At 58.9% G+C, this 25,426-nt stretch overlaps 2 protein-coding genes across 9 annotated transcripts; both read left to right on the forward strand.

The window, feature by feature from the left end:
* The first annotated feature begins 6,613 nt into the window (after nt 1-6,613).
* Nucleotides 6,614-12,844, forward strand: FADS6 (fatty acid desaturase 6). Of its 3 annotated transcripts, XM_054847057.1 has the most exons (8): nt 6,617-7,012; nt 7,238-7,298; nt 7,452-7,602; nt 8,374-8,540; nt 9,018-9,198; nt 10,169-10,356; nt 10,941-11,120; nt 12,145-12,844. In XM_054847057.1, the coding sequence occupies exons 2-8, from the start codon at nt 7,242-7,244 to the stop codon at nt 12,292-12,294; spliced, it is 1,074 nt and encodes a 357-aa protein (XP_054703032.1). In that variant the 5' UTR covers nt 6,617-7,012; nt 7,238-7,241; the 3' UTR covers nt 12,295-12,844. The 3 variants fall into 3 exon arrangements, with proteins under 3 accessions (XP_054703031.1, XP_054703030.1, XP_054703032.1); XM_054847056.1 differs by having other exon boundaries at nt 6,614-7,012; nt 7,151-7,602; XM_054847055.1 differs by having other exon boundaries at nt 6,616-7,012; nt 7,238-7,602.
* Nucleotides 12,845-15,481: 2,637 nt separating this feature from the next.
* On the forward strand, nt 15,482-25,190 carry FDXR (ferredoxin reductase). 6 transcript variants are annotated; one of them, XM_054846876.1, is made up of 12 exons: nt 15,482-15,547; nt 16,344-16,441; nt 17,626-17,721; nt 18,700-18,822; nt 19,387-19,500; nt 20,025-20,126; nt 21,438-21,545; nt 21,771-21,855; nt 22,505-22,719; nt 23,034-23,205; nt 23,667-23,840; nt 24,571-25,190. In XM_054846876.1, exons 1-12 carry the CDS (start codon nt 15,502-15,504, stop codon nt 24,699-24,701), a joined length of 1,464 nt encoding a protein of 487 aa, XP_054702851.1. In that variant the 5' UTR covers nt 15,482-15,501; the 3' UTR covers nt 24,702-25,190. The 6 variants fall into 6 exon arrangements, with proteins under 6 accessions (XP_054702851.1, XP_054702854.1, XP_054702849.1 ...); XM_054846877.1 differs by lacking the exon at nt 15,482-15,547 and adding an exon at nt 15,728-16,262; XM_054846879.1 differs by lacking the exon at nt 23,667-23,840.
* Nucleotides 25,191-25,426: the final 236 nt, after the last annotated feature.

Here is a 25,426-nt window from a genome sequence, read left to right on the forward strand (position 1 = left end):
CCAGGCTCCTCCAGATATTCCCTTGGTGGACTGGGATCAGGAGCACCACTGCTCCAAAGGTATCATTAGAAGAGTCCCTGTTTTTCCAAGCTAACTGGTTTTATGGGTCCGGCCGTGCTGATGAAATAGCTGCCAGGCGGCGTGTGAGTTATCCCTCTGGCTGGCAGGGTGCATCTGGGCTCTCGCCTTGAAGAAGAAACAAAAACTGCCCTCGGTGCGGTGACACCCGCGGGAGGCAGGTTCGGCAGGGCTCCGGTGGGCTGCCCGTGCCCACTGGGAAGGATGGGCTCTTCCCTGGGGGAGGTGGGCTCGGGGCAGTTCATCCTCAGAAACTCAGTCCCCCTTGCCCAGGGCTGGGGGCTGCCCAGGGAGGACACACAGGGTATCGGCTGGATGCGTCCCCAAGGCTGGCAGGGAGATGGAGCCCATCCGTGTCTGATGGAGCTGGGATGGCAGACCCCCTCCCTGGCTCCTTGGCTCAACCATCACCTCCCCGCAGCAGCCAAAAGCGGGGAAGTAGGTTACGGCCGCGCAAGACCTGCGGAGATGGGGTTCTTGGAGTCCGGCTGGATTCTGGCAGCCCTTTGGCTCCCAACCAAATTTCCAGCCCAAAGGAGTGACGCAGTGTGTTGGCTTCCCACCCCAGCCGGGCAGCTCACTCCCTTCCAGGCACTGCCTCCCAGGCACGGCATGTTACGTCACGGCCCCGGCTGCCCTCGCCTCTGCTCCAGCTGGAGTGGGCACCTGCCCGGGGACTGCAGCACCCAATTGCTGTTTGCACTTGGGGTGGCACTGACCCACCTTGTTAGGACAGAGCCGATGCCGGGGCAGAGGACAGTCCTGTGCTCAGCGGAGGGCAGTGCCCGTCCCGGGTGCAGGGCCAGCACTGTGCAACCCCTCCTTGTGCAGATTAAAGCTGTGCATGGGCTTCTTAATGAGCAGGGAGAGGTTTTTTTTTTTGTCTTGCAGGCATTCCTGGTTTCCGTGAATTCAACATCTCCTGATCCCACAAAGAGCAGTGATGGAATCACGACACAGGTACTGGTCTGCGCCCATCTCAGCTCTGGTTTCTTAAACTGGGCAAACACTACAGCCCTGCCAGAGCACGTCCAAGTACTCCTGGGGGAGAAGGCAACGGGGGTCTTGGCCCTGAGACCTGGCCCCAAAAATCAGCTGTGGATAGTGGCGCTGAGCTGCCCCGGCAAACAGTCCTTGCTCAGCTTGCTCAGCCCGGGGCTGCAAGTGGTGAGTAATGCCATCCCCGGAACAACCTCGCCAGGGTCCTCATCCTCCATCCTTACGCTGCCACGTGCCAAGGAGGCTGGAATCATCCCTTTTTCCTAGAGAGGGCAGTTGATGGAATCTGAAGTTACCCTGCCTACGCTGAGCGGTAAAAGTTTCGTGTGGGTGGCTGCTGGGGAGCCGCCGGGCTGAGTGCCTGCCCGCGGGGACGTGTGCGTGCCCGGCCCCGGTGGCTCTGGCTTGGGGACCAGGAGGGCACCTGGGAGCTGGGGGGTCTGGGGTTGGGCAGTGCTGTGGTTACAAAAGAAATTGTATTTAATTTTTGAGGACTGGAGTTACAGCATTGCGCCCAGGAGCACCTTTCTGATCGCTGGCTGATGACCAGCCTTGGAGCGATGGCTGGTTCCCTCCTCAGGACCCATCACTGCTGGGACGGGACCCCGCAGCCCTCTGGGGTCACAAAAGAGCTGCCGGGCCGGTGGGTGCGAGGGCTCGGCCATCCTTTCGTGGCATTGCTGGCGGCAGGCTCCACATTTTGGAAGTGGAGTGGGACGGAGCCTGTGGCACCTCCGCCACGCACCCGCGTTGGGTAACACCTGGCCAGGCGGTGACGCCAGGGACCAAGGGGTGGGGGCAAGCAGTTTCGGTCGGGGCAAGAGCAGAGGCACCCAAACCAGTGATTACCTTCGCCCTGAGCTGCTAAGTGGAGGAAGTCTGTGATTAGTTGACACCTCCAGCCAGGCTTTGGAAATTAAGCTGGGCTGGAGCAGGGGGCAGATGACAGCTGCTTTATTCACTGCTGATATATAAAACTGAAAACACAGTCCGGGTACAGTATCAGGATATTCCAGTGTCGGTGGGTGAAAGGGCCAGTGGTGGATATGCAGCGAGTTCCCGGGGGGATTTAGGGGGTTCGTGGGCAGGGATGGGTTTTGGTGCTGTGACTTTGAGCCCTGGGCAGGGATGTCCAAGGGCTCAGGGCTGGGGTTTGTGCTGGGTTTGTTTTTTACATGCAATTGGCTTTGAATAAACCTCCTGCACCATCTGCTGCTGTGGATCTCACGCAGCCCTGCAGCCTGGGGAAGGCAGGGACTTACACCCAGGGCTTGTCCCTAGGCTTTGGGGTTCTTGTGTTTGCAGATGGCTACTGAAAAGCGGAGAAGGGAGGTGGGTGTGTTCCTTCAGTGGTGTAGCTGATACCAGGCATGTGCCCCATTTCACGCAAGGAAGAGCCTCCCACTCTGCATGGGCAGTCCCATGGCTCTGTCCCCGCTCTGCAAGTGGGGATGCTTGTGGTCCATCCCTGCAGCACACTGGCCTGGGCAGGACCTGGAGGATCATCATCCTGACCCCGCCATCAGGAGGGCTCAGGTCTTGCCACACCATGTGGCCCCTAAAGCTTGCAGCATGGAGGAGCTAAGCTAATGTCTCCATACCCAGCTGCTGCTGCCAGGTAAATAATCCTGGCTCTTCTTACCCTGGGGTGAACATTGTTGAGGTTTAGCAGTGCCATTCCCCACACACTCCCCCACCCAGCACCCATATGGAGGTCAAACAGGGATGAGAAAAAATATGGTAGTGATGCAAAGGATGGTGTGGATGACACTAGGGGTGTGGGACTTGCACCCCCTTTCTGGCTGGGCAATGCCCTTTGTGGGGCTCTGCCATTCAGCCCCTTCCCCCCTGGGGGGCCAGGGCAGCGCAGGGTGGCATTGGGCTGACACAGAGCCTGGATGGGACCATCAGTTTCCGTCTGCGATGCCTCCCTGGCAGCCCATGCATGACCCAGGACAGGGCAGTGCGGCTTTGCTTGCCCCGTCTCACCGCCGTCTGGTCTGTGTCCCGACGGCTGGCGCAAACAGATCGCCCAGATTAGCCGGTGCTGGGATCCAGTTTCTTCCCGGAGCCGCCAAGCACGAGCGGGAAGTTTTCCATCGCCCAAAGTGGACATTTGTGCCCTGCAAACAGTGCTGGGAGGGTATTTATTTAAGGTTAAAAGCACGGCCTTGCCACATCCTGGCAGGGCTGGGAGCAGTTCGGATACCGAACGGCCCCGGCTGGATCCGTCGTCTCACCTCACCCCTGCCACCGCCATCCCAGCCTGGCCCCGGGGACCCAGGGGAGAGGCTGTGGCTGCACCCAAGGTCTTAGTCCCTGGGAGGGGACTTTGCACCCCATGGGCTGGGGCTCGGTGGCTGTGCCACCCCCAGCACCCACTGAGAGCTCCTCGCCCCCATGCACGGATCAGGCTGGGTGTCACCTTTTGGGGGCCTACCAGCCCCGGGCAGAGCACCCCAGGCTTTTGGCAGAACGACAGCAAGAGTAGCCGCTGCGCGGAGCTGCAACTCCCTCTGGTGCCTGCCCTGGGGCTCCCCAGCTCACCCTTCACTCTTTCCTCACCCCACAGCCCCAGGGACAGAGGTTTTGGGGTGCCCCAGCCAGCTGTGGGGCAGCCCCAGTGCGGGTGGGTGAGTGGGGCTGGTGCTGAGCTCCCAGCCGTGGGAGCCACTTGGCCATGCAGCCTGGGACGTGCCAAGCATCCTTGTGCCAGAGCCTGAATTTGGGGGGACAGAGCTGTTTTCGGGGGTGATGGAGGCAGGGTTTTGCCTGCAGATGGAGCTGCTGGCTTGGCCGTCGGGCTCAGGGAGAGGCGTGGGGTGAGGTGTTAAACCCCACCAGCTTCTCCTCTCGAGGACCCCGTGGCTCTGCCAGACCCCAAAAAGCCAAGAGGATGGTGCTTAAGGTCTCCCTGCTGGGGAGGGGATGGTGGTGATTAATGCCTCATTAAATTAATTACCCAAATGTGCTTGGCCTGAAAGGGGGGGGGGAGACCCCACCCAAACCCAGGTGTTAAAAATGGGAATCTCTGCAGCCCCAGTGATGCCAGGGGAAGGTGGTTCTGGGGTGTCTGGCTGTGGTGGCTGAGGGAGCTGATGGTCCCCCATCACCAGCCCCTGCAGCCTGCTCCTTCCTCACCCAGGGGAGGAGGAGTAGGGTCTGTAGGGCGGGTGCTCGTAGGGATGGAGGGGCTGCTGAGGGGGCTCTGCCCCCCCACCACAGCCCTGGGGTGCAACTTTTGCAAACAGCTCTTGATTTTGGGGCTGGAAACAGCTGCTTTGGGGGCTGCAGTGGGCTCTGCCCCAAGGGCTGAGGGAACCCCCGGGGGGGTCAGTGGGGAGCACTTGTGGCCGCTGGGTCCTGCCAGCCTGGCACGTGTGCCCTTGTGCCGTGCTAAAATGGCCTGTTTCCCCCCATTTGGGAGCAGTGACGTGGAAGGACCCCACCGGGGGCTGGCTTTGGCCTTTGACTGAGCCCTGGGGGCAGAGGGGCTGGAGGAGCACAGCAGTGGGTCCCTGATCCTCGGGGGTCCCTTGGGGCTGGCAGCTGCCTGCGGAGGTAGCGGGGGTGGGGGAGGTCCGCTGTGGGACCCCTGCGCTGCCTGGGGCGACGGATGGCTGCAGCGTTGGCAGCTGCCGGCAAGAACTCGCTGCTCCAGGGATTACGCTGATCCCCTCCAGCCACCCTGCTGTGCCGAAGGATTTCTGAGTCTTTAATGTGTTTTTCCTGCTAAATTGGAGGTGTTTGCGTCCACAGTGCAATGGCCAAGTCAGCATTTGCTTTTATCCCTAAAATCTTAGTGGGGTCAGTAGGATTGCATGGCTTGGCTTGCGCATGGTGGAAAAATCAGATGTAAATTGGGGTTTAAAAGTTTCTTTTGAAAATGGAGCTCTGCAAGGCAGCAAGGAAGCAGATTTAGGGCTACAACCCCCAATCTTCTGGCCTGCCTTAGGGTTTTGCAGACTCTTCTATGGCTGCTGCTCTCCCGTGAGCATCATGACTCCCACCTTTGCCGCAGCTCGAAGGAAGAGGCTCTTATGGGTTTGACACTTTTCCCCAGAAGCCAAAACTCAGCCAAAACTCCTGTGTGGTTTTCAGCCCGCTATTTCTTCTGTTCTCCCAGGTGGTCTCTCGTCCCAGCAGCAGCACAGGACCAAGCGATGCCACGCGCCTGCCTCTGCCCGTGCACACTGGCACGCTCGTTGCCGGCTGCAGTGGGATCCTGATGGCTCATGTTGGTCTTAGACGTGGGGCTGATCCCTTCCTCCTCCTCCTCCTCGGCCGCCACCACATAACCAGTTCTGCCCCGTTCTGCACTTGTGCAATGGCAGCTCCACCACCGCTCCCCTTTGGCTCTGCTGAACGGCAGCCCGGCACCCTCGGAGCAGGACTCTTTCACTGTGTGCCACCATCCCTCGCAGTGACATCCTGGGTGCAATGAAGGTAACGAAGACATCGTTCAGGAGTGGACCCAGCAATCCCACCCGATGCACCCTTTGGGTCTGACACTCGCCTCCCCCTCGTTCGGCAGCACCCATGGGTGCTCTCCCAGCCGCGGGCTTCCCTCGCTAACGAGCAGGTGATGAAAGCCACGCTGCATATCAGAATGAATCACTGACCTGGCTGGCTGCAGCCAGCCCTGCAGCTCGCTGGGCTTTGGACGCTGCTGTACTTCGTCAGTGCCCCTGGCTCTGGAGACGATCTTTTGTAATACAAGCTCTTACAGTAGAAATGAAACCTCAGCAGGTCTCTAACGCACCCTCAGCTCTGCCCCTTTTGCAGCAGGTGTGACTTTTTTTAATTGTTATTAATTTTTTTCCAGGTTATGATGACAGTCCCCTGGGGCTCGGCACAACTTGGGTGCAAGGTTTGCTTCCCTGCGAGTCGCTGCAGTGATGTGCTGTTACTGGAGGTGCTGAGTCTGTCCCGGTTTGGGGCTGGGGTACCGCAGCAATGCGTATAGCCTTGTCTATGGTTTTGCTAGATGTCAGTGTTCATCAAGGTGGATCTGTTAAGCTGATATGGTTTTTGGTTACGAAAAATAACAAAGCAAGAAGAAATCCAGCACTGCAGCAAGAAGTGATGTGTTTTTAGCCTTCCTCCGTAAAGAAATGGGGCTCGGGAGGTCCCAGTCTGTGCACAGGCATCCCCAAGCTGTGTCTGGGTGATTAGTTGGGAGGCAGCGATGGAAAAGGGAGGAAATTCTTACAAAATTCCTTAAAACAGCCCATAAGATAAGAGGGACCCTGCGGGGGTCAGGGCCGGGTGCCACGGCTGCTAGGCACAGATTTGGGGTGAGCTGGTCCCTGGCAGGCGCCTCTGGGCTCGCTGCCCCCTCCCCAGCACGGAGGAGGGTGCCGAGCGGCTCTGCAGCGGCAGCAGCTTGGGCAGGCAGGCAGGCAGACAAGCAGGCAGGCAGGCGCGGGCAGGCAGCCGCGCAGCTGTGCACTGCCCCCTCCTTCCCACAGCCTGCTCCTTGCTGTGAAAAAGGCCAGTTTTCTCCCAAAAACGTCACCCTCATGGGACGGGCAACATTTACTCCCACTGCCTGGCAGAAGCGAAACCCTATCCCCGTCCTCAGTGCTCCGCTTGGGTTTCTCGGGGCTATTTCTGGCGCTCGGCTCCTTCGCCTCCAGTGTTTCCACCGCCTCTCTCCATCTTTTTTCCACTCCTTTCCTCCTCCGCTGCCCTCGCCTCCCCGTGCCCTGGGCCGAGTGTCCTCCCCACGGCCCCGCCGTGACGGCTGCTCCCCGAAATGGGCCGCCAAGGCGGATTATTGCCGTTGCTAATCTGCATTCGCCCTCCTCCCCGTCCTCCCCTGCTCCTCCCTTCTCCAAATCATTGCTGCACGGCACCGGTGTGCGGTGCCGCACGGGCTGGCCGGCTGCCCTGAAACGGCCAACGCCGGGAGAGCCACCACGCCGGGGCTGGCGTGAGTAGAGGGCTGTGGTGGCCGGGGTGTCCTTGGGGTGGGAGGTTGGGTGGCTTTGCTGCTGTCTCCGGCGGCTGCGTCCTCCTTGGGTTGTTTATTTTTTCCCATCCTTGCCCTTCCCGTGTCCTTCGGCGGCAGCGGGAGCCGGGAAGCCCGTCTGCGGAGGGTTGGGGTGCTGCGGGTGCTCCTCTGTGGGTGCGACCCTGCGTGGCCTCTGCTCGGCAGGGAGATGCCGCTGGAGGATGGGGACCCAGTGAAGCAGAGGGGACAGCGGGTCAACGGCAAGGTCAGCAGTACCCCCCGGCTCGGGGGGATGGGGGACCCCCCGCTCCAGGGCACGCCAGCGCCTGACGGCAGCAGGACGGAGGCGATGGCAGAGGGCTGGGAGCCGGGGCCAGCGCTGGGGGACGGGGACGTGACCCCCGGGGGGGCTCCGCAGCAAGCGGGGCAGGAGCCGGGGCAGCGTGGGGAAGCCCTGATGGCTGAGCTGTCGGAGCTGGTGCAGAAGGTGGTGAAGAGCAGCAGCTGGTGGGAACGGCACGGCGTGGACATCAGCATCATCGTCTGCAGCTTCCTCCTGCTCCCAGCAGGTAACCCGGCTCAGCCCCCCCCAAACTTCAGCCAGGGGGTCTCCTGGGAGGGGGGGGGTGGTGTCCTCGTGGTTTTTGCGCTGCTGGTACAACTTTGTGCTGGAAGCCTATTAGCAGCCTGTTAAGCCTGTAACAAAGCCGCAATAACCCCTTCACCCCATGGGCACCCCGACCCTGCTGGAAACCCGCAGTGTGTGATGGTGGCACCCAGGGAACAGCCTGGGGTGGAGGGACGGTTCCCCGGGCAGATGGGCATGGGGCAGGGAGCGGTGTGCCCCATCTGTGCCCTGCCGTGGGACAGGGAAACCCGGGTGGTTTTGGTGACAATGGCTCTGGCCGTGGCAGGTGCAGAGGGACGCGGTTGAGCGCAGGGGTCCGGCAGCATGGTTGGAAAGATGCAGGTGGTACCTTCTCTTGCTTTTGAACTCCTGGGGATGCTGAAATCCTGGCAGAGTCATATTTGTCACCACTGAGATCCCAGCCAGAGCTGTGGGATGGGACCTGGCACCAGCAGCGCCTGGTGCGATCGTGGCTGGAAGTGGCCAAACCTTCCGCACGATGGCGAGTGCGACTGGTTCAGCCGTGCAGGGTGGTGCGGAGGGAACCTTTCGAGCTCAGGCAGTTTAAATACCTGTAACTACGTCTGAAAAACAGGTTTAGGGCAGCGGCTGGCATGTTTGGGTGTAGCAACACCTCCAGCCCGGCTCAGAGGCAAGGAGGGCTGCAGCACGTGTGCATGGCCAAGCTCCTGCCTGGCTGGTTTCTCCACAGGGTTCCTGTGCCTGCGGTCAGCCCAGGCCATCCCCTTCCTGGCGGGTGTCCTCACCCTCGGTGTGGTGCATCACACCCTGACGGTGAAGGGCAGCCACCTGGCCAGCCACAACGCCTTGACTGAGTCCAAGTCCTGGGGCAAAGTGTGGGCCATCTTCTTCATTGAGGTGAGCGGGGCCAGGGGATTCAGGTGGCAGCCCCCTCAAAAGCCCCATCAGCACCTTGCCAGCACCCCAAGCCCTTCAGGAACAGCCACTGGAGAACGAGATGGACCCAAAACCTTCCTGATCCACATGCAGGAGAGTTAAATGAAAAGCGATGTTACAGCAGGGAGCACCAGGAACGTCCCTGCTTGTGGGGCTTTGCCTGGAGGCAGCGGGGTGAGGGCTGGGGACAGACCCCTGTGATGTGCTGGACTGCAGGGTTTTGTGTTGGTCCCTTTGGCCACAGGACTGCTGTGTTGTGGGGAATGGTGGGAATGGTTTCCAGTGTTTAACTCTAAGAAGTCCATTCCCAGACTGGTTTGGAGCCTGTGGGGTATAGAGCATCTCCCCTGGGTACCTCTCCCATGAGTCCAAGCCAGGTGGTGCCTGACCCTGGCATCGCAGCTCAAGGTATCACCTCTCCTTTCTCTTCCCTCCCAGCTTTGCTCAGCTTTCACAGCCGAGCAGGCTACCTACAACCACGTGAAGATCCACCATGGCTACACCAATGTCATTGGCCTGGGGGACTCCAGCACCTGGAAGCTTCCTTTCCTGAATTGCTACGTCTACATGTTCATCGCACCTCTCGCGGTGCCCATCATAACCCCTCTGGTTGCTCTTGGTACGTGGCCCAACCACCTGGGGATGGGGTGCTGGGTATGGTGAGCTTGTTACTGTCCAGGTCTCACCCCGCCAAAGGGTCCTGCTTCATTTGGAGGCATCGCATTAACTACACCAGCCCACGGCATGACGCAGGGCTGCAGCAAAGGCAAGTGATGCCGCATCTGCTCCGGGGAAGGGATCTGCTGCATCTCTCCTTTCTGCTGGTGCTCAGAAACACTTCACATTTTCCTATGTCAAGACCTTAATGAAAGTGGCTTTTTAAGCTTAGAAGTGCTGGGAAAAGATCTTTCTCTTTCCTCTGAAACAAGTGTCAAGTGTTGGAAGCTCTGGCAAAAGCCATCATGAGCCTGAAGCACCCCAAATTTGCTCTCCTTCGATTCAGACCCTTGGCGATAACAGAGTTCAGTGTCGCATGTAGGACTCTGGCCAGTCAGAGCATCACGGTGATTTTGCTGGCTGCGTGTGAGGTGGAGGTGTGGGGGTCTACAGGGGCTGGGACGCAACGAGCTCGGGCAGACAAGGCAGTGGCTCAGGGGAAATAATAGTGTCAGGAAATGATCGGGGAGAAGAGCCTAGAAAATAGTAAGAGGCTGAGGAAGCCTGGCCCCTTGGGCTGAACACACAGCTCTGGGCAATGCCAAAACCGCAGGCAATGACGTGGCAAGTTGTAAGAAATGAAGATGCAGCCAAATCCCCGTGTGATGATGCACAGCTGGACCCGCTGCCGGGGCTGCAGCCTGCAGGGCACTGCCCTGGGGGGGCTCTGGGCCCCAGCCTCAAAAAGCAGCAGGTCAGCAGGGCTGGGGGGTTTGGGCCAACCTGGAGGATGGGGAAAGGGAGATGAAGAACGGGGTGGGATGGGACGGGCTGCAAGTTTATCAGCATGCTGGACAGTCTGGCCGCTGGAGCGGCAGCAGTGGGGAAGCATCAGCACCTCTCCCATGTGCTGCCTCTTCTTCTTCGCACAGATTTGTTGAGGAACGTGGAATGGAAAGCAGCTCTCCGGACCCTCTGCTGCATGTTTCTGGGTCTTTACTGCCATTACTGGCTGCTGCTCCACGTCTCGGGCTTCCAGTCGCCGTGGTCCGCCCTGCTCTGCATGCTGCTCACCCGCTCCCTCCTGGCCCATCCCTACATCCACGTCAACATATTCCAGGTAGAGACCTGAAGCTCCGAGAGGTCCGGATGGTGCTGGAGACAGGCCAGCCACCACCCAGTGCCGGTGACATAGCTGGTGACATAGCCTGTAGAGCTTATGTCATTTTAAGGCGAGCAGCCTCAGTTGTCACCTCCCTCGTGCCGATGTCATCATGGGGAGGTCAGGCTGGTGGTGCTGGGGTGGGCAGTGGTGGTCCTGGGAGAAGAACATCAGGGCAGGTGGGTGTGAAGGGCTGGAGGGTGATGTCCTCTGCGGTGGCTTGCAGGGGGTTTGGTGAGTTCGCACATGTATGTGCGGTTGGTATTGCAGGTCCTGGGATGGAGAGAAGCTGGTGGCACACAGTGTGGGTGGGTTGGGGACAGAGCCCAGGGGCTCCTCGGTGGGTCCGTGCACAGGCGAGCGCAGGATGGAGTGACTTTAGGGACGAACCCAGTGCTGGGGTTGGCAGCCAAACCCCAAAATGCAGCTCAGCCTGGCCGGTGCCTGTGTGCCTTTGTGTGGCCAGAGCTGTGTTTGCTCTGCCAGGAAGGGGCTGGGGAGGGTGGTGGGAGCTACGGGGTCCCCACCTCCCTCTCCTGCAGCACATCGGCCTCCCCATGTTCGCGGCCGATCGGAAACCCAAGCGGATCCACCTCATGAGCCTGGGTGTCCTCAACCTGCCCCGCAACGCCCTGCTCGACTGGTCCTTCGGCCACTCGCTCATCAGCTGCCACGTGGAGCATCACCTCTTCCCCGGCCTCTCCGACAACATGTGCCTGAAGGTGAGATGGCACCGCGGGGTGGACGAGCGCGTTGGGAGGTGACGTGGGGATCAGACCATCCATCCCCCACTACGCTGCTGCAAGCCCCCTCCTCTCCCTGCCACTCCACGCTGCTTCCCCCGTGCTAGAGACCTCCCACTGCTTCATAAGAGCCCCTAGCCAACCTCCCTCCATCCCCACTCCACTTTCTCCCATGTTTTCACTCCCTGCTCCTTCCCCTGGTCCCAATTCCAGCCTGCAACAGCCTCCCAGCAGTCCAGGATCCTCACAACTCTTCCCTTGGGAAAGCATCTCCGGCATTGTGCAATCCGGCATTCATTTCGGCTGGCGTCCAGACAAACCTCCCTATAATTTCGGTCATGCCCTTACTTGTTTCTCTGAGGTGTGGGGTGTGTTCAAAACATGGGGTCCAAGCCCTGTCCCGGCTCAAGGGGATCCCAAGGCAGGTCCGTGCGCTGCCCTTCAGCACGGGGTCTTCGCTTATTTAATGCCGTGCACTTATTTTTGGTCTCAGGTCAAGGGGAAAATTAAGTAATAGTAATAGAGGGAGTGGGAACACCAGTGGGTTTCAGGTCGTGCCCTTTGCTCGAGCTCACGGGGCCGGTAGGACCTGCCTCCCACAAAGGCGTGTTGCAGGGAATGGGTAATTAAATTGATGGCAGCCTGTACGGGCACGTGGGGATACGGCTGCACAGGCACGTGGGGATAACTATGGGTGCAAGTGATGAGCATGCATGGCTGGTCCTCATTAAAAGCCTCATTAAGGCATCTCTCCTAATCCAGAGCCCTGCAAAGGCGTTTTACCAGGGTGAATTCCCAGTGTTGTTGCAGTCGGAAACCACCTTCATCTTAATTTTCATGGCAAAGATGTTATAGCTGGTGCTGCTGTCTCCAGCCCTGTGTTGGGCACGTGAGATGGGATTTCTGGGCACCTTGTGGGGAGCTCGGCGATGCCTCAGGCTGGGAACCTTGCACAAACCCCGGGACATCCCGCATGGAGATCACCCTGCCTTTGCCTTTGCAGATCAAACCCATCGTCTCCCAGTACCTGAAGCAGAAGAAGCTGCCGTACAACGAGGACACCTACACCTCCAGGCTCCAGCTCTTCCTGCGGAGATACAAGGAGCTGATGGTCCACGCTCCCCCCATAACGGAGCTGGTGGGCATCCAGTGAGGACGGGGCCCCAGGACTCGGGGGGCTGTTTCCCGTGGGGCGCTTGCAGCAGGGATGGTTTTTAGCAGGATCGGGGCTACACAGACGCACGCTTCCATAAAGCCACCGCATAGGAACCATCTCTCCCCGATGTCTTGCTTTTGGCTAGATAAGGATGCACAGAGACACTGCAGGAGGACAGCCAGGCAGTGCAACGCCAGGGACAGAAAAAGGGGGGCTCCCCCTGAGTTATTCCCAGCCAGGGCTTAGTTTTATCCACTCTGCTTTCACGCTTGAGGAGAGGAAATCCCCGTCTGCTGGCTGGGGTCTTCCTGCAGCAGGACCACGGGGGATGCAGCTGGGGACGTGGCACCGTGTCTGGAGCATCTGGAGCCGGTCCCTGGCTGAGAGCCGCCAGGCTCTGCAGGAAGGGGCTGCACACGTGTGGTCGGGGGCTCAGGGAAAGGGTGGATCGTGGGGAGGGGGCTGTGTCACTGCTGCCTGCGCTTTGCCTGACTTTGGGGTAAATCAGTCCCTTCGAAGAATAATAATTTGGAAAATTCAGCCTTAACACATTGAAGTGCATCTTTATTACTGGGTTTTATTGCTGGAGCCAGTCGTACTGGTATCCCGCAGTGCCTGAGGCAGGGCTAAGGGGAAGAGCCTTGCCCCATGTGGGGTATCCGTATTGGGGTGCCGGAGGTGACCCCAGACCTGATCGTTGCTGTTGCAAGAGTTTAGCAGGAGAATCACCTGCCAGAGGCAGGCAGGTCTCCAGGGCTTGGGAGACTTTCCCTGTTTAGGGAGGGTGAACTTGGCCCCCTGAGCTGCTGCCATCGGGCGGGATGCTCACGTGGTTAGTTACAGCCCCTCTGGGATGACGTGCCCGGCTTTCCCGGGGCGCTCTGCTGTTCCAGACCTGCAGAACCGATGGCAAAGTCCAGCTCAGTGTCACGGTGGGGAGCTGGCAGCAGAAAAGGCAACCGGCCCAAATGGGACCAGTGTGGGAGTCAGTGCTGGCTCTGGGCTTTGCTCTGAGCCTGGGGATTCAGTCCCTGACCTGTGCTGTCCCCCCAGCAGGGCTGGACCCCCCCAGCCCCAACAACTGGGATTTATACAGCTCCACATTGCAAACGTGTCCTGAGGCACAGGGATGTGCTGCTCTGGTTCTGGCCCATGGCAGAGCAAGGGTCGCAGTGGGCAGCCCGTGGTGTTTGCCCTCCAGTGGGCATCACGTACCCCCCTCTCCTTCACCAAGTGCGGGGACATCCTCAGATCCACTGGAGCAGCGTCCCGTGTGGCCGCTGTGACACGGGGCCGGAGCTGGGATGACCACGGCGTGTCCGTGTGTGGCAGATCCAGCACTGGGGGGGCAGGGGGAAGCTGGCCCTGGATCCATCCACTGTGACCCCTTTGGCATCAGAAATAGGGAATTATTGATTATCCTGGGCTGGGGCCCAGGGCATGCTGATGACCTGGGCTGGTGGCATCACCATGTCACCTCTAACCAGCCCCATGCGGGTTTATCAATCGGGGACGTTGTGAAACATCCAAAGGGCAAATTCTTGCCCTTCGAATGTGGGTTACGCTGGGTCCGTAGGTGGGGGGGAGGGTGGGGGTGGGGTGGCTGGATCCAACAGTCCAAGTGCTCCTGGGGTCACCCTGGGCTTGGGGGTGGCAGAGACCCTCCCCAGAGCTGCACTCCCACCCCCATGATTAGTTTCTTAATTGAGCATCGGAGTCAAATTATGCTAAGTGTGCCAAATTAATGGTGCTCCTGGCCTCAGCGAGAGCGGGTGAGTGTGCATTAGTGATGCTTTTGATTCAGACGGGGTAATCTCAGCCTCACGGAGCAGGGTGGGCACAAAATGCTCTTTCTCTTCCCCTGTTGCAAAGAGATCAGTCCCAAAATGTTTCTAAGTGTTGGTGGGAGCAACAGCCCTTTCCACAGCTGGTTTTCGTGGATATTGTTTAATGCAGTGCCATCTAAAGGCAAGTGTTCACAGGTCCAACAGCCAGTGAGCGATGACTTGTGATTTGGGGAATATGTGGATTATTCCCTGTCACAAGTGGCAGATACCAGCAGAGATTAATGGGGGAAAGGGAGATTTCTGGGGACCTGTGCTCAGAACCCCCCAAATTTCTGCCTCGAGCAGTGCCCCAAAAATAAACTCAGCTCATTTTGGGGGTCATATCAATGCTGCTATTTGGAACTGCACCTCCAGCCTCACCTCTCTGGGCAATGGGTTGGTAATTGCTGTGTTGTGCTAAGGCTGGGGCCTCAGAGCACACACACAGACTTTAAAGCCATCAGAAATTCTGGTCCTCGCCGCAGACACGCTAAAGGAGCGGGTGCAGATGGAGGCAGATGGCCAGCTGCTGTTCTCAGCATGCCTTTGCAGAAAGCCATGAACCAATTTTCAAGATCATGCAAGAAAGCGTGTGGGTTTTATGACCCATATTAAAATCAGCTTCTCTCTGTAGACTCCTTTTAGTCTTAATTGCTTTTAAAAAGGCCCGTTAGTGCTCGCCTGCATGCTTTGGCATCTGTACAACCCTTAAACATCTCCTGGGCCCGCTGAGATGATTTCCCTGCCCAGTGTATTGCGCAGGGGCTGAAGCAGGATGGGGTGCTCCTGCGTGGAAGGTGCGAGTAGTTGCATTTGAAATGGGCTGAGTGATGGGGATTAAGGAGGGAATAAAGCGGGGACCGCGGGGGGACGCTGGGGCAGGAGCCTGGCAGCAGCATCCACCCGCTGCCTCTGGCACTAAGGTTTTATCCTGTACCGGGGGGATGCTGCAGGTTTCTGCTGTGAGGAACAGACAGCTGTACAAGCGGATGGTTAAAAATCAATCTGAGGTTCGGCTTCCCCCGGGAGACCTCCGCAGGTAATCACCCCTGGCAATAAAGGGGCGCAGACAATTAGCAGCCGCAGGGCTGATGCTGACGCGGGGAGCCTCGGGCAGGCAGGGTACCGCGGAGGCCTCGCCACAGAGAGTGGCGGCGCGAGCGGCCGAGAGACGGCTTCTCCCTTCCTGCCTCTCTATGGTACGATTCGCTTCCGGACAGCCGTAGCGGCAAACGCATGCCGCCATTGGCTGCCGGAGTGAGGGCGGGGTCACGCGGCGCTGTGGGGGCGGGGTTATGCTAAGCATGGCGCTCTCTCGTCTCGCGATTGGTCGGCGGGGAGGAGGGGCGGGACGGCGGCGGCAGCGGCGGCGGCCGGGATGGGACCGGGCGGCGCGTGCTGGAGGGGCGGTGGCGTCCCGGGCGGTGAGGGGCGGGGCCTGGCGGCGTCCCGGGGCAACCGGCGCCGGGGGCGTGTGGAATTGTGTCCTAGGCCCGGGGGAACCGGGGCTGCGGGCCCGAAGGGCTGCAGGGGGAACTGTACCCGGGGAACGGGGCTGCGGGGCGGGGGGGAACCGGGACCGGGAGAACCGGGGCTGTGGGCCCGAGCGGCTGCAGGGGGGACTGTACCCGGGGAACGGGGCTGCGGGGAACCGGGACCGGGAGAACCGGGGCTGTGGGCCCGAGCGGCTGCGGGAGCCGTGCCTGGCAGGCCCGTTGCTCCAGCCTCGGGGCAGTGAGGGATGCGGGGCCGGGGGTCACCGTGCCCGGCGCTCTGGGGCGAGAGTGCTGCGGCCCCGTGCGCCTCGGGCCGGGATCGAGACCGGGCTCCCCCCCCCGCCCCCCGCGCGGTGTGTGGTGTCGGGGGGGTTCTCGGTTGCGGCGCTTCCTGGAGGCCCTCCCCGGGGCAGCCGACAGCCCCTCCGGCACCACCGGCCCCGGCACCACCGGCCCCGGCCCAGCCATGAGCGCCAAGGCCGCGGGCTGGGCGGAGCGCGGGGGCCGTTGGCCTTGACCCCGAGGCGTTTCCGCCTCAAACCTCTTCGGGGGGACGCGCCGCCGGGCTGGGTACATAAACCCCGGCCTGCCTCCGCCAACCGGCTGCCTGCCATGGCCGGCGCGGGGGGACGAGCCCCTCTGGGTCGGTGCTGGGGTCGAGGGAAGGGCCGGGGAGGGGGCGACTCGCGTGGCATCACGTCCCCTCTCTCCTTCACGCCTCCAGGTTTCAAGCGGTGGCTGTCCTCGTCTGCCCCGGCTCCTCGTGTCTGCGTGGTGGGCAGCGGGCCCGCCGGGTTTTACACGGCTCAGCACATCCTCAAGGTACCGGGGTGGGATTTGGCTGCGGGCGAGGGCAGGGAGCTGCCCGCTGAGGGAGGCGTCTCCGTGCTGCCTGGCTCTGCGAGGGGTGGCGAGTGGTTTTGTGGGCTCCCGGCCCCGCTCCAGACAGGTCTGTGTTGGTTGAGGGGGCTGCTCGGGGCAGCCCTGACCCCCGTGGAGTCCTCCCGCCCCCCCTCACCCGGGGGTGGGCACCACTGTTCCCGTCCCTGCCCTGCCCCGGGGCCACCCAGACCCAGGCCTGCCCGGGTCGCTGCGAGTTCAGCCCAAGTGATTTTTCTAGAATCAAATAATCAGCAGACATCTGCCTCGCTCGGAGCTGCTGTCACCCAGCAGGGATGACATTAACCCTGCGTTAAAGGGAACGTGCAGGACCTGCTCTCCTGCCTCCTCCTGCCCCAGTTGAACTGGGCACACGGGTGATCCTGTAAACGTTAGTGCTTTGGGCAGTCAGGTCTCTGTCGGGAAATGAGACCCGAGCACAGAACTGGGCTGCTGGCACCCACCAGAGATGCAGCAGCTTAACCCTGTCATTAAACCGTGCCGTGTTGTCTCCGGTACGTGTTGGAAAATAGCTGTTACTGAGCCTCAGGGACAAATTTCAGGGCTGCTTAATCTCTGGGAAGAGGCTGACTCAAAATACAAGATAACAAAAGCCTTGCAGCAAAACATCTGTCTAAAGCTCCAACCCTGAGGTGACTCAGCTTCAGGGGGGATCTCGGGGCCTGGGCACCTCTGCTGGGGGCTGGCAGATGGCCTTGCAGGTCCACCAGCACCCAGGGTGCTGCACTGGGTGCTTTCCAGCCAGTGGGGGGGGCCCTTTTGTCAGCCCCCCTCCCCGGTACCGGATAGCCACCGGGTTAGTGTGGAAGAGGGGCTGTGGGGTAGGTAGGAGGATGGAGCCCCCTCATCAGATGTACTTGATGATGGTTGGGGTCATGTTCTCTGCTACACCTTGTGATCTGAGCTGGCGGTAACAGGTACAGCATCATCCTGTGCATGGAAGAGCCTGGAACAGACTGTTTCTGACTTTGGGCTTTTAGTGCAACCCTCCCTCCTGCTCCGTATTTCCCCCAGCAGCAGGCGAGCGATGCGTGTCCCTCCTGAGCTGCTGGGCTCACGTGGCCTTTCTGTCCTCATCCCTTAACCGTGACTTCCTTTTCCTGCAGCACCACAATGGCGCTCAAGTGGACATCTATGAGAAGCTGCCTGTTCCTTTTGGGCTCGTCCGTTTTGGGGTGGCCCCAGACCACCCCGAAGTGAAGGTTGGTGCTGGCTCCCTCCCCTTCCTGTGCAGTTGAACACGATGATGGTGGTGGGTGCAGGCGAGGCAGTCGCTGTCCTTCGTGGTGTAGAGCTGTCACAGAGATCTGCTGAGAGAAGTGGTGGAGCTGAGCTGTAGGCAGTGCACAAGAAGTTAAACCAAGGACCTCTTTGACATCAAGCATTTTCCTTTGTCTCGCAGTGGTGTGAGTTGTACCCAGGGGTATTGGCTGTGCCAGAGCTGGGGTGGAGGTGGTTGCAGCGGGAGGATGCAGGAGATCCAGACACAGCAATATCTTGTGATGGTCTCCCCATTTAACCCCTGGAGATCATCAGACCAAAATGCCTGCATCCCTTTGAGCTGAGAGATGAGGAGCGGACGTAATGGATGTTGGTTAGGGGCAGCTTCCACAGCATGGTGGTATCTGTGTCCAGGCTGAGTCCAGCTGGAGCTCCAGGGGAAGAAGCAGTTGTTTTGCTGCGTAGCCCCGATCACTCAGAAGAAAAGGCTTTGGGCACCATCCTGCCCTGCATCCTCTCTTGATGAAGTGGGTTTTGGGAAGGGGTGAGATGAGAGGCTGGCAGAGGGGGTCTGGCAGGCAGCACCCTCGATGGAAGGGGTGGTTTGGCGGGGCTCCCTTGCAAGCCTCGCCTTTGGGAAGGAGCTTTCTCCTAGAAGGGGGTTTACTCAGAGGGGCTGAAGGTATTGAAAGGGTCCTGTCCTCCCTGGGTGGGTGTAAAAGAGGGATCTTCCTTTCCATAAAGGGTGGCGGAAAGAGTGCCAAGTCATAGCTGTGCTTATCTCCCCATGAATTATCTGCGGCTGTTGTTAGATAAGAGTCTCAGAATAACTGACCCAGAGGCGGGGAGAAGCATCTCAAGGCTGGGGGTGACGGGAATGGGGACCTCCTGTCAGCAGCAGACCTTGGCCCCGGCTGTGGCTTGGCTGTAACTCCTCGGCGCTTGTTTGATCTTGGCAGAACGTGATCAACGCCTTCACACAGACGGCACGCTTGGAGCGCTGTGCCTACTATGGAAACATCACCGTGGGGAGGGATGTCACGGTGGCAGAGCTGCGGCAGGCTTACCACGCCGTGGTGCTGGTGGGTACCGTGCCTTGGAGCTAGGACTGCCCTGGCTCCCCAGAAGTCATGGGGAAAGTCTGCTGGGTTATTCTCCACTGGGATCTCAGGAAGAGGGTTTGGGTGAGACATTTCTGGGTGACTTATTACTGTGGTAAACTCTCCCCAGCCTCGGGACAGCTCAGATGCCACAAGGCTTGTCCGAAGCCTTGCAGAGAGCTTGTGCTAGAGCGTGGCATCGAATGCAGGTCTGTGAAACCCCGCTGCAAGGGGCAGTGGCTGAGGAACCTCTTCCCTGTGATGGCCAATACCTATTTCAGCCTGACATGGATTCGTCCCTCCTGTTCAGTCCTCAGCTCGTGCTCTGCCTTGGCCCTAGGAGGTCAGGTTTGGCTCTGGAGCCCAGGGCATGGGGTGGATGAAGCCCCTGTGCTTAGGTTGTGTTTAGCCCCTCCACTGAGTATCCCAGCCCTCAGGAAGGGTTGGCAGCTGTGCAGGGTCCTTGACAGCAGCTGGAAAAGGAAATTTGTGTTTTGGTATCAAACCCTGCACACAATGACGTCTCTGCATCTGCTCCCTCCTCAGAGTTACGGTGCTGAAGATAACCGGGTCCTGGGGATCCCAGGAGAGAACCTCTCCGGCGTTTATTCAGCCCGAGCGTTTGTAGGCTGGTACAACGGGCTGCCCGAGAACCGGGATGTGAGTACAGCGGTGTGTTTCCCTGCCCTTCCTCCCCATCCTGCATCTGAATGCAGGCATTCAGCTCCAGATTAAGTCCTGAAAGGCCCGCAATTGGAAAAGATTAGCAGGCACCACGTTAAATCCTTCTTAGATGGTAGAAATGTGAACAATTTGCACATCAGTGAGAGCGGATTAGCTGGCTCTGTAGGTTGGCAGCACGTTTTGGCCGGACCAGATGGGAACCTGGGGGGGTGATGCTGCTCTGCTTTGACCTGAGGAGGCTTTTTGGCCAAAACAGCTCCTGTTCCCAGAGATGCCATTGCAGGAAGAGGGGGAGAGGGATCGGCTGGGGTGCCCGGAGCAGCTGTGTTGATGTGTCTGCTTGGGGAGGAGGCTGGGGTGGAATTTCCCCCGTCTGCATCACCTCTTTTTGGGGAAAAGAGGGGTGGAAGGGAATTTGGGTGGTGGGAATGGATCTGAGGGACTGGACATCATGGAGGCTGTGTGGATTTGCTCACAGCTGGGTCTTTCTCTCCCTGCAGCTGAAGCCTGACCTAAGCTGCGAGACGGCACTGATTGTGGGTCACGGCAATGTGGCGCTGGATATTGCCCGGATCCTCTTGTCCCCGCTGAGTCTCCTCAGGGTGAGTCACGGGGGTGCTCTGTGCCGCGAAGGCAGCCTGGGGCTCAAATTCACCCCATGCTGGGTGAGTGCTGGTTCCCACCCATCTCAGCAAAACCTCAGACTCTGCTGTCTTTGGGATTTTTCCCCAGGGATGGCTGTTGCCCCTCGGGTGCACCCTATGGAATCACAGTCCATAGGGAATGATCCTCGGCTGTGCCTTGGGTAACACTGCAGAGCGCTCTGGGTTCCTCTGCTGGTACCAAAAAGGTTGGCAATTGAGCTTTATCCCTTCCTTTCCTATGAGAAACAAAGGAGGAGCTGCTCACCCTTTTCTATCACCAAACTAGAAGCTTCTTCTGTTGGGGTTTTTGTTTCTGCTGTGGCTGAGGGCAGCAGCCTGGCTCCTGCTGGTAGCACTGGGCATGCTGGTTGCTGGTCCAAGCTGATGGACCTCTCCTCCCACTGCCACACTCCCCTATGGACAGCTGGGAGCTGGTGTGCACCAGCTGCTCCGTACAGCTGTTGCCCCAGATGTTGGCAGCAAAGGCTTTCCCTCCTGGAGAACTGCCATGAGGTTTGTTACAGCTGTGCAACAACTTCCTGTATTAATATCTAAATTAAATTAAAAAAAGTTGGAGGCTCTGCCAACCACTGGCTAACGCCAGCTGGGAAGCAGTGCTGCAAAGGGCACAGCACTGGAAATGAGTGCCAGGGTGTACAGGCAGTTTCCTGTTAAGAATATTGGTCTGGAATGGTTTATCCTGGTTATTTGGTGTCCCTCCCATCATGTCTTCTCTGGAAAAGATTTTCTTGAGACCTAGATGCGTGCATATGATTGAAACAGAGCATGGAGTTGCTGCAAGATGCCAACCATCGGTCGAGGCCTGGCGATGGTGTGTTTGTGCTCAGAGCTGCCTGCAGTGGGCAGGCAGTGATTTGAGCTGTGGTTTGCAGTGGGTTTCACCCGATTCCCTGTATATCCTGAGCTGGGAAGTCACCCAACAGCATCTGCAGGCACCCCAAAATCGAGATTGCTGGAAGGCTTTGCTCCATTAGCCCCAAGGTTAACCTGCTTGGGCCGATCCCCCGAGGCAATCTCATGGGTGCTGGCTCGTTACCTCTAGTGCATTATGGAAAGTACATTCAGTGATGAGGGACCAGCTGCGCAAATAGCTCTGTGCAAAGGGAGATGACTTGTTTTCCATCCTCACCCAGGCTCTCTGCGTGCACAGCCTGCTTTTCTGCTGATTTTTCACCTTCAGAGGCTGTGCCTTCCCCCCAGCTCCCTCCAGATCTGCCCTCGTCCCACTCTCCTGTCTCTGTCTTGCAGAAGACAGACATCACTGACTGCTCCCTGGCAGCTCTTGCCTGCAGCAAGGTGAAGCGCGTCTGGCTGGTTGGGAGGAGGGGACCTCTCCAAGTTGCTTTCACTATCAAGGTAAGGCTGGGGGTGCTGGAGGGCAGCCGTGTTTCCCAGCGTTGAGCCCCAGGCTCCCCGTCCCTGGTGCAGAGAGGTGGTCTAGGGATGGGTGGGGAACCCAGGTGTCCTCCTTCCTGCACCCATTTGCTGGCTCCTAGCCTGGACTGCTGGGGGAAGAGGGCATGGGGCTGTTGGACAACCTCTCTGTGCTGGAAGTAACATCTTCCTGCCCGCAATTCCCAGGAGCTGCGGGAGATGATAAACCTGCCTGGTGCCAGACCCGTCCTGAACCCTGCTGACTTCACAGGCCTTGAAAATGCTATTAAAGGTGAGGGAAATGTGCCGTGCTTCTCCAAGACAGGGACTCACCTTGACAGGCGAGTGTCCAGGAGTGATCTGGAGATGCTCAGAATGAGTATCAGAGAAACTCTTTGCTCCGTGCTTAATGCACGGCGTGTGAAAGCCAGGTGACCGTGATGTGGCTCGTCCTCAGAGTGCTAGGAGGCTGTAAAGACAAGGGAACAGCCTGTTCCTCTGTTTGTGCAGAGTGATGGGAATGATGCTCACTCTCTGAGCGATGAGGGCAGGAGATTTGGGAGGGCTGGGGGAACCTTGCAGGAGAGATCCCAAGGCTGTTGATTTAAGAGCTTCCTGCAGAGCTGAAAAGAAAACGCCGAGTTCAAGGGTGTCCAGAGACTTGCTCTTCTCCACAGGCTGCTGCCTTTGAGCACCGGCATGACAGCAAAATCGCAGGCTTTGATTTGTGTGTCCCACTGGCCTCAAGCCTCAGGAGCTCTCCTGGTCACTTTGACTTGCAGTTTGTCATCTTAAAGGTGTTGGACTCCAATCGGCATGACAAACTCCAAATGGACACTCGCATACCACTGAAACTGCCTTGACGTGGCCTTGGCTCTGTGCCATGTCCCAAGGGGCTTTTGCTGAAGGTTCCTGTCCTGAAACTCTCTCTCTCTTCCTAGATGCCCCCAGGCCCAGGAAACGACTGACTGAGCTGATGATCAAAACAGCCCTGGAGAAGCCTGGGGAGAAGACAGTGGAGGTGCAGGCAGCAGCTACGCAGGCAGTGGCCCCCCGGGAGTGGGGACTGAAGTTCCAGCGCAGCCCCCAGGAGGTGCTGCCCACCGCTGACGGGCGGCGGGTGAGGGGTGTCCGCATGGCCCTGACCCACCTGGAGGTACGGGTTGGGGGGGGCTGGTATGGCCCTAGCAGGGCTGGGGATGGGGCAGGATGTCCTGCGGCCCTTGGGAATCTCTCCTAAACCAGCTTTGTGTTCCCTGGCTGGTTGGAGTGGCAGCTAGCAGGCTCTGGGGGAAGTTGGTGCCACCAACAAGAGCCTTTCTCCATCTAAAGGGAGCTCTTTCCATGCTGATGCTGCTGCGGAAAGGCCTTTAGCAAATACCCAGGGATCAAGGCTGCTAAAGGGGACCGGAGGAGGCTGCTGCTCTGGATCCGGTGACTGGTGTCAGCAGCTCTTCCTCCCTCTCTCAGGGCTCAGGTGACTCCGCCAAAGCTGTCCCCACTGGAGACGTGGAGGAGCTGGAATGTGGGCTGGTGCTCAGCAGCATTGGCTACCGGAGCCTGCCCCTGGACCCGTCGGTACCCTTCAACACCCAGCGCGGCATTATCCCCAACAGCTCGGGCAGAGTGGAGGGTGTCCCAGGTCTGTATCCGCAGGGGGATGCGTGGGATGTGTCAAGTGCAGCTGGTGGGCTGGGGGCTTTGTGGGGGGAAACTCCATTCACCAGGGGCACTGATACGAGGCGGTTGAACGCCACAGTCGGAGAGTGGAAACTGAGGAAACGAGCCGCCTCTGTCAGGCATTAAGACCTGGCCCGTCCCCAGCTCGCGCTGGGGGTGGCTGGTGTTGCAGCAAGGGGCACTGAAGGTTTTGGTGGTTTTACTAGGCTGTGGGGTCCGTTACTAACACGATACAGCCCACGTGGCTGCTTAGTGCCAGTCTGCAGGTACGCAAATTCCTGTGGCAGCACCACTGAAGGGCCACGCTGTGCCACCACACGGGTGGATTCTTCCACCGCCCGCAGCTTGATGTGACACCCAGGGACAGGGCAGGGACTTGCAGCCAGGAGGGTCCGAGCCTGGCTGCTCTGTGTGCCCGTGCAGGTCTGTACTGCAGCGGGTGGGTGAAGAGAGGCCCCACGGGCGTGATCATCACCACCATGAACGACAGCTTTGACACAGCCCAGTCTGTGCTGGAGGATCTCCAGGTGGGCGTGCTGGACGTGTCCGCCTCCAGAGAAGGCTTTGGGGCCGTGGGGAGCATCCTGCGCAGCCGAGGTCAGTGCCGGGGGGGGGGGGTGTGAGCTGCTGTAGCATCCAGCATGGAGGTATCAAGCAGCCAAACTCCTGCTGGATCTGAGTATCCTGGAGCAGCGAGTCCTGCAAACCACTTTTGGGAGCAGGGTCTGAACTGTGGGAAATGTTTTGTGCTGCCACTTTGTTGCTCCAAAGCCCAGGAAGAGCGGGACTTGAATTCTCTCAAACTTGGTGTCATTGCTAAGGTTAACGACCACTTTCTGGAAAGGGCCATTAAAAGCAGCACAGACCTGGGGTAAAACATCACTGTCAGCTGCCTCGACAGCGAGCTATTGCTCTTGAGTGGTTTTCCTGGTAAGCCTTCCAGGCGAGTTGGGGGAAAGATTAAAATGCCCAGGAGAGTAATTTGCTGTTGCTGTGTTTAAAGGCATTCAATTAAAGTGCGTGTGTTTTGCCTCTTAACTGTCTGAGGTTTAACAGTGAACTGGAAGTGTTTTGTCCCTCAAGGCAATGGCGTGCTCGCTGTTGTTATGGCTTGCAAAGGTCTGGCTGATCCGAGCTGACTGAAACCTGCCATCCCTCTCCTCACAGTGTTAGAAATTATTATTCCTTTGTGAGGCTGAAGTCTGATACCGTGTCAGAAAAGGGCATGGTTTGCTCACACATCAGGTCCCCGCTAACGGGGAGGTGAGGCTAAACTCTTTTTTTTACTTGATTAACTTCTCCCTCCTGTCTCTTGCCATCGCCCCAGGGGTCCATCCCGTTTCCTTCTCGGACTGGGAGAAGATAGATGCTGCTGAAGTGGCAAGAGGCAAAGCTGCTGGCAAACCCCGGGAGAAGATCGTGGATCCTCAGGAGATGCTGCAGTTGATCGGTCACTAAAGCAGCAGCAATGGGAATGTGGCACTGGTCCAGCCGGACTGTCTGGGGGCAATGCCAGTGGCTTACAGGCAGGGCTCGGGGGCACAGGGCTTGTGTCTGGGGCTAGTGGCCACTCTGGGGAGGCGTGTGGCACTTGAGCCTCTCTAGTAACGATGAACTCTGGGTTCCTAAAGTGAGTGTTTCAAAATGTCTGAGGCTGCTGGCTGGCCCTGCATCTCTGCAGCCAGCTGCTGCCCCCGGATGATTCTTGTCATTTGGGTCCTTCGAGCGTTAACGAGTTGGCTGGGTGAGGGGAGATGCGCACCTGGAGGAGGCCTGGCCAGACGCTTCCCCCATGGCGAGTCACATAGATAAACTTCCTTGTGTCTTGCTGCTTCCTCTTTAAGCCTTGAGCCAAATGGCTTCATTGCCTCGTCATTCGTGCCTGAGCAGGCTTCTTTTAATAATAATTGTTTTTTAAATAAACCCTTCCAGGAAAGCCAAATTGGACCTTCCGCTTGAGTCTGGCTTCTTTGCGACTGCCTTAATCTCGGAGCAGCCAGCTGAGCGCCGCGTCTCGTGCGACGTCCCAAGGCAAGGCAGCTCCTCTCGTGCAGGGAGAGACCGTTTGCTCTCCGCTCATTGTGAGCTCTGAACAAACAGACAAGGGCATTAATTTGCTTTCTGCCTCCCACGATTAAACCCCGGCAGAGCCCGGGTCCTAGCTCATGGGGTGAATTGGAATA

This window comes from Grus americana, chromosome 18, assembly GCF_028858705.1.
Source record: "Grus americana isolate bGruAme1 chromosome 18, bGruAme1.mat, whole genome shotgun sequence".
NCBI classification, from domain to species: Eukaryota; Metazoa; Chordata; class Aves; order Gruiformes; family Gruidae; genus Grus; species Grus americana.

What these genes read in the sequence shown, in the direction of transcription:
- FDXR (XM_054846874.1), top strand. Translation starts at nt 16,232, where the DNA reads ATGGCCGGCGCGGGGGGACGAGCCCCTCTGGGTCGGTGCTGGGGTCGA. An exon ending in CCCCGCTGAGTCTCCTCAGG is followed by an intron (nt 20,127 to 21,437) that starts GTGAGTCACGGG and finishes TCTGTCTTGCAG; the next exon opens with AAGACAGACATCACTGACTG. An exon ending in CCTTGAAAATGCTATTAAAG is followed by an intron (nt 21,856 to 22,504) that starts GTGAGGGAAATG and finishes CTCTCTTCCTAG; the next exon opens with ATGCCCCCAGGCCCAGGAAA.
- FADS6 (XM_054847056.1), top strand. Translation starts at nt 7,242, where the DNA reads ATGCCGCTGGAGGATGGGGACCCAGTGAAGCAGAGGGGACAGCGGGTC. An exon ending in GGGCCATCTTCTTCATTGAG is followed by an intron (nt 8,541 to 9,017) that starts GTGAGCGGGGCC and finishes CTTCCCTCCCAG; the next exon opens with CTTTGCTCAGCTTTCACAGC. An exon ending in CCGACAACATGTGCCTGAAG is followed by an intron (nt 11,121 to 12,144) that starts GTGAGATGGCAC and finishes TTGCCTTTGCAG; the next exon opens with ATCAAACCCATCGTCTCCCA.